Source organism: Apteryx mantelli, chromosome 10, assembly GCF_036417845.1.
Source record: "Apteryx mantelli isolate bAptMan1 chromosome 10, bAptMan1.hap1, whole genome shotgun sequence".
In the NCBI taxonomy this organism is placed as follows: domain Eukaryota; kingdom Metazoa; phylum Chordata; class Aves; order Apterygiformes; family Apterygidae; genus Apteryx; species Apteryx mantelli.
Window position 1 is genome coordinate 14,816,788 of NC_089987.1, and position 7,100 is coordinate 14,823,887.

The 7,100-nt window shown below is 41.7% G+C and overlaps 1 protein-coding gene across 1 annotated transcript; it reads left to right on the top strand.

Annotated features, from left to right (window-relative positions):
• Nucleotides 1-2,649: 2,649 nt before the first annotated feature.
• On the top strand, nucleotides 2,650-6,667 carry UQCRFS1 (ubiquinol-cytochrome c reductase, Rieske iron-sulfur polypeptide 1). The gene is made up of 2 exons (XM_067302900.1): nucleotides 2,650-2,930; nucleotides 5,871-6,667. Exons 1-2 carry the CDS (start codon nucleotides 2,720-2,722, stop codon nucleotides 6,479-6,481), a joined length of 822 nt encoding a protein of 273 aa, XP_067159001.1. The 5' UTR covers nucleotides 2,650-2,719; the 3' UTR covers nucleotides 6,482-6,667.
• The last annotated feature ends 433 nt before the right edge of the window (nucleotides 6,668-7,100 follow it).

Below are 7,100 nucleotides of genomic sequence, written 5' to 3' on the forward strand. Positions count from 1 at the left end.
AAAGCAACTTTGTATATTCTTCATACACAACCAAAAATGACTTAAAGATAACCAAACTGCACTGAAATTTCTTCCCTTAATGGAAAAACATATAATGTGTGTGTGTGAGGGGGGGGGTTATAACTAACTGTACAGATCAAAAGGTATAACAATATAAGAAGACACCCATACCATTTATATAGCTGAATAAAACTAATGCAAGTGAAGATGAAAACTGAACTCAAATGTTTGCATCTGAGCCCAAGTTACAGGGATAGTTTGTTATCTGAGAACGGAAGAAATATATTTCTGGCAATAATTACTGCTGCTGTGTTCCTCCACCCTCCTAATCACTGAGGGTGAGAATGAGTTTCTGGGGAACTATTCAACTTCCACAGAAGCTGACTTCCAGACAGAACGTGCTGATGATGAGCAACGGCAAATACTGAAGCTGTGAACACCGGAGCCTGCTCACAGATATGTGATTCTGAAAGTAAAAAGTACATTTTAAAACATGTTTTACATTTTTCAAACATGTCATAAAATTTTTCACTCATAACTTTCCTGTGACAAGCTGAAAAACTGTAAGTTTTTCCCACCTTGTAGCTGATACAGCAGGACTACAAAAAGACAAAAACTAAATAGATAAGCTAAGAAACAGGAAAATAAAATGGGGTGAAATCGCACGCTGCACAAAGAATGGGGGCAGGAGGGAAAAAAAAGCATTCCTTGTCCCAGAAGTGTCAGTTTTCTTTTGAGTAATATCTGGACAGTATTCACACACATCCCTATCATGTATCGTAACAGACTGACCAGGGAAAAGAACATATCAAACCTTCCAAGATGTTTTGGGATCATGAATCTGTAGCCTGTGGAAGAGGCACTCACGTGTCTCCATGCTGTTTCCTGAACCCTCCTTTGAAACCTTCTAAAGTTCAATGATTTAAATTTGCTTGGAAGCATCAGCAAAGTCATTCTAAGGTATGATTTCAATACAGTGATCCTGACATACTGTACTATTTACTTCACTACCCTTTCAATTAAAAAAAAACCTCAAGACAACGAAGAATTACAGCAACAGAGAAAGGAAGTATGTTTGTTACAGTGCTTAGCTGTTTTGTATGAAATAAGATAACCCCAACAAGAAGAAAATGAACTAAAGCACTTTATGTGAATAGAAAACCTTGGAGTATCAACCTCAAACTGGCTCTAGAACCGGCACTAACAACGTAACTACAAACTTCCCCTGGCCAGTCCCAGATATGCCAGGAAACAGGTGAAGACAGTAAGACACTATTACCGCTTCCAAGTTACTCTAATTGTAGAGAAGAAGCCAGAGATTCTGACCCAGAACTCTTACAGGGACTATGAGATAAAATCCATCCCTAGGACACAGTGAGCAAGGATATTTTCAGATAGTAACTTCTGAGAAAAAAGAACTCTGTCATACGTTTGGGCTAGTAGAACATAAAATTTGTTTTCCGAGAATGCCTAAAACTCTGCAAAGACCCAGGCCCATTTGTACCTGACACCGTACACACTTACTGAAGGTTCTCTTCATCCTCTAATAAAGTAATATAGCTAAGCCCCTGGAGAAAAAAATAGAGGTATGCTGAGATTAAAAAAAAGATGTCTGGGATCAGATCAAAGATTAAGAGCAGAGCTAAGAATTAAAGTAAATTCTCCCAATTCCTGACATAGTGATAGACCATAAATACTGCCTGGTCAAGGAAAAAGGCTGTAAATATGGTTTTTTTTTAACTTTTCTTATCTTCCTACCTCAGCATGTCAAAGCCATAAACAGCTTGATACTTGTTACTAAGCCCAACTATGCTGTTGTATTCCATTTTCCATAAGCTTTATCAGAACTAACCATTCTGATGTTAAACCTCCTGATTTCCACAATCTCATTCTGAGTTAACTGCATTTGGGAATTTCTTTTCCTTTTTTGTAAATCACTATTTCAGGATCAGATCTCTTCTGCAAACAGAGCAGTTCGGCAGAGCTGGTGGCAGCCTCTCACTCTCAGGCATTCCCAGCTTGTTCTAACAGCCTAGCAGCCAAGCGATAGCTTGGCAAGAGCGCACCTACAGCCAAGTATCATCATTAGGATCCCCCATTTTCTTCTTCAAAGCGAACTAGAAAGGTTGCGCGTGGTCAGGCCTCTCAAGGGCCTTTCCTCAGCATGGCCGGCAAGGGGCTCATGTCTGGGGCGCCCGCGATCCCCCTGCAGCTGCAGGCCGGCTGCGCTGCTGGCGCTTGGGGTCTGCAGCAGCCACCAGGCGCAGTAACCGCGTGTTTGGCTTCGGCTCTGAACCAAACCACAGCACGCTGCATCGCGGCAAGACACAAACGGTCGTTTTCTCACAGAAAATGTGGAAATAAAGGTGTTGTGAACAAAAGTGTCCCTTTAACCTAACGTGTTCTTTTTTAGGGTGGATAGGAGGGGGGGCTAAAATGTTACGTCCAAACAAAAAAACCTGAAAACATCCTTTAAAGAAACTTGTGTTTTCCCCCTCACTGCGCACGCCTCAGGCGGACGCCTCGCCTCAGGCCCCTCCCCCTCGCCCTCTCCGCGCCCTGACGTGACGCCACCGCGGCGCGCGAGCCGCAACGCCCCCAACGGCCGGCGCCGGCCGTGACGTAGCTGCGCGCCGCGTGACGCGCGGGCGGAGCGCCGCCCCTGCGCTGCCGGGAAGGTCGCCGCGGTGACCGGCGAGGAGCGGGAGCCGCCGCCGCCATGTTGTCCGTTGCCGCGCGCTCCGGGCCCTTCGCGCCCTACCTCTCGGCCGCGGCGCACGCCGTGCCCGGCCCGCTCAAGCCGCTGGCGCCGGCCGTGGCGCCGCGGGCCCAGAGGGTGTCGCTGGACCCGAAGCGGCCTCTACTGTGCCGGGAGTCCTTGAACGGCCGATCAGCCCGGGGGAGCCTCGTCGCCAGCGCCAGCCTCAACGGTGCGGGCCGGGCCCGGGGGGGAGGGAGGAGGCCCGAGCGCGGCCCGGGGAGGGGAGGGGGCTCCGCGGGCGAGCGGCGGCGGCGGGGCCGGGGGAGCCGGGCCTGGCCCTGCGGCGGCGGGGGAGGCTGCGCCGCTGCCGCCGCCCCTGCGGTCTTACGTGCTCCGTTTGATTCCCGGCTGCCACCTTTATGGCAAGGCACTTTAACCACGGAGCTAAGAGCACCGGAAAGCCTGCTCCTTTTTAACCGCTCTTGGGTGGATCTTTGTTTTGCAGTCACGGAAGGGAAGATAACCTTATTGCACTATATAGTGCTTTCTTGTAAGTGGTTAATTCAGGATTAATTAATTAAAGGTTAAGCGAAGGTTAATTTAACTGATGCAAATCCAAGCAAAGGTTTGCAATGAGAAGCAATGAGGTGATAGATTGTCACAGAAAAAGTAGTTCTCACAGTGACTTTAACTATGTCAAAGCATTGCTGTTGTGGAATTTTTGTATTTTTCCCTCTAGTTCACGCAATGTTCTGAAAAGTGTAAGCCAGGTAAAGTTACTCAAAGTAGTTCTTGTTGATGTTTGTTCTTGGATTTGCAGAACCTAATTTCCAGCCAAAGAAGGGCAGTTGGTCCCCATGAAACGCAGATACAGTTTAGCCCCTACTCTTACTGTGCCGTTAGGTGTGTTGTTTCATACGCATGGCTTTCTGTTACTTGGAAATTGCATCTTTTCACTTGCTCAGGTAAAATGGAAGTGCCATGCTGACCGTATAACAGGTACTCACCAATGAATGTGATAAACCCAAGCCCCTGTCTATGCTGCCTCAAGATGTATTTAACAGCCAGTTAATGCAAGACTTCAAGATTGTGCCTAACGCTATTTGTACCTTCTCTGTTAAGGGATATAATGTTGCCCTTGTAAATGAAAACAACAGTCTTTCAGAATCCAGCCTGCATTCCTGTTCCTTATAACAGGACATCAAATCTGAACCACTCAACCTGAGCATGATGATACATACTAGGCAAAAAAACCTAGTCTTGGAGGAACAAGGGATCTGTAGTTTGCAACAGACTTAGTATGAGATACTAGAAATACTTCATGATGGTTACCTGACTGCCCAAAATTAAGGATCTTTTGTGCCTGTTAATATAAATTTTAAAATGGTACCCTTTACTCAATTAAAATAATGAAAATCTAATAGAAGTAGATGGCCAGTTTTATTTGTTTGATATGATGCATCAGTGGCCCTTCCAAATTCCTAACAGGATAATTTAAAAAATAAAGGATAATTTAAAAAATAATGATTTTATATAATAGTTGATTAACAGTCTGATTTTAAACTATTTTATCTGTTCAGTGTCCTCCTCCTTTTTGCAGGAACACGGGAAGGGACCAAAACTCTGATGTTAACACTGATTTCTGAGGCATATATGGAAGTCTGTAATGTAGTTCTACAGTTCCAATTCAGAATTAAAAAAAAAAAAAGACATTGAAATCAATGAAGTTTTGCATATTGCCACATTTAACAAGAAATCAGTTTCCACTTAAGTGATAATAAGCTTCCTTTTCAGCTGTTGCTAGGCATGTGGTAATAGTTTGCTTCATGCTCTTAAATGGGATATTAACCTAAGTCTTGGAGACTGCAGTTCCTTGTGAAAGATGTAGTGATTACAGCTACATATTTCAGCTGACCCTCAACTGTGAAGAATATGTTCAGATTCTACAAATTTGTATTATTTGGTGCAGCTGACATTTAGTCTTATTCTTAGCTTCAGTTAACATCAAGTTATGCATTTTATTGAGTATAATATAAAGAATTTGTGTTATTTGTGATGCTTATTAGCTTGTTCCTGAATGTGAAATATTTTTTTTTAATTCTTGATACTAAAATAAATTGGTATAGTCAAATTCACTTTACTTTCTCTGCAATTAAAATTCTAGGGAAAATGGCTTTTCTGAGTTAGTTTTAAATAAATGCATTTATTTCCTCCATCAGACTGCATATGTGTCCCTGACAGTTCTTTTAAGTACTTTGAGAGAATACTTTTTATTAACCTCTGTTACCTTGTGTCAACTGCTTAAAAAAAAAAAAATTAAGACTGAATAGTTCTTTTCAATTAACAGCTGACATTTTGGCTAATAGTATGTTCAGTCTTTAGTGTGTTCTTTAGTTTGATATGTAGGGTTTTATTAATAGAACTAGCCTTCTTTTACCAAAAAAACTAATGGAAGACCTGACTTCTAATTTAATAGTCACATCTCAGTTTAGCGCATTGGTTTGATATGGAAATCCCACTTAAAAAGTTTGGGAACTGAATAGTTACTAACTTCATTCCTAAATCCTTCTATGTGAAGTGAACCTAGCAAATAAGAGACTGTAGAGTTTGAAAGATTAAAAAAAAATTTTATCGGGACAATTACCTTTGAAAAGAGTTTTACCTTGTACAGAGGAAGATGTCTAATCTTCCATTTTTAACCTTAAAGATGCTTAACCACACGCTTAACATTATGAATACATAAAAGTTACTTAAAGCACAAAATAAGTGTTATGCTATGAATCTGCAAACTTACTAAATCAAGAAACTTTTGAACAGGAAACATGCTTGTCTTTTCTCAGCTAGTATGATATTCTGCAGCAGTTCTTGAACTCTGCCAGAAAAACAGATCACTTTAAACCCAGAACTTCTTACAAATACTTCTGCACCCTTATCAGGCTTTGTACAATTTTGAAAGGAAAGGTTCACAAATCATCTGTTCATCTGCCAAAAATACCATCTTGAAACTACTTTTTTTACAATGCAAAATTGAAATGGAATTAGAGGAATGCTACCAAAACTTCGGAATAACTTACCCATCATCCTAAAAATGCAATTAATGAGTGTAACAAAACACCTTATAACATAATTTAACTGGAAGTGTTTTCATTTCACATTCTTTTTCTTGCAGCACCTGCCAGTGTTCGTTGCATCCATAACGACGTCACAGTACCCGACTTCTCTGCCTATCGTCGTCAAGATGTGTTAGATGCCACCAAATCTTCTCAAAGCAGCAGTGAAGCTAGAAAAGGGTTTTCCTACCTGGTGACTGCAACAACGTGTGTAGCTTCTGCATATGCTGCTAAGAATGCTGTCACTGAGTTTATTTCCAGCCTCAGTGCTTCTGCTGATGTGCTAGCGTTGTCAAAGATTGAGATCAAGTTATCTGACATTCCAGAAGGCAAGAACATGGCTTTCAAGTGGAGAGGGAAACCCCTTTTTGTGCGCCACAGAACCCAGGCAGAGATTAATCAGGAAGCTGAAGTTGATTTGTCTAAACTGAGGGATCCACAGCATGATTTAGACAGAGTACAGAAACCAGAATGGGTTATATTAGTAGGTGTCTGCACTCATCTTGGTTGTGTACCCATTGCTAATTCTGGAGATTTTGGTGGTTATTACTGCCCTTGCCATGGGTCACATTATGATGCATCTGGCAGAATCAGGAAAGGCCCTGCTCCGTATAACCTTGAGGTTCCGACTTACCAGTTTGTTAGTGATGATTTAGTGGTTGTTGGCTGAATAACAAGACACTTGCTCACTTTCATGTTCCAGTGAATGTACACTGCAAAAGGGTAACAGATTCTGGAATGCTGTAAAACCGGATGATTCTAAAACCATGTTAGCTGTCTAGATTCTCAACCAAAAGTATGTTTAAATATTTCCTTGTATTCAATTTTAATAAAAACTTGAAGTGAGTGAACACTTGTTCCTGACTTATGAAGTGTATTTGTGTACTGACTTCTAATGGAAGTGTCTAGTCCCAAGAGATTCCACAGCATACCAAAAGTGTGTCCACAGAGCCCTCCTGAAGGGATGCTGATTCAAGACAGATGCTGAAGTACAAAACTGTGGTTTCTTTTGTACCATATGTTTTCATTATTTTTAACTCTTCCTGCACTGTGGGAAGAAACATCTTTTAAAAGATGTTGCTGAGAGCTTCTAGCAGTGGTTGGAGTCAGTCAGTTTCAACTTAGAGTACTATTAGATGTAATCATTTTTCTTTCAGTCTTTTTGTATTTCCAAGCAGAGTGAAGAAAATCATAAATGAAAAGCTACTGGGAAAAGAAAATTCTTCTACGTTATTTAAAGGCAGCTTATAATTGTTTAGCTGACAGGATGGCAATGTAATTTTATGATG

Bases quoted from the DNA above. Each gene is read 5' to 3' on its own strand.
- UQCRFS1 (XM_067302900.1), top strand. From the start codon at position 2,720: ATGTTGTCCGTTGCCGCGCGCTCCGGGCCCTTCGCGCCCTACCTCTCG. The intron at 2,931-5,870 runs GTGCGGGCCGGG...TTTTTCTTGCAG, and splicing joins CGCCAGCGCCAGCCTCAACG to CACCTGCCAGTGTTCGTTGC.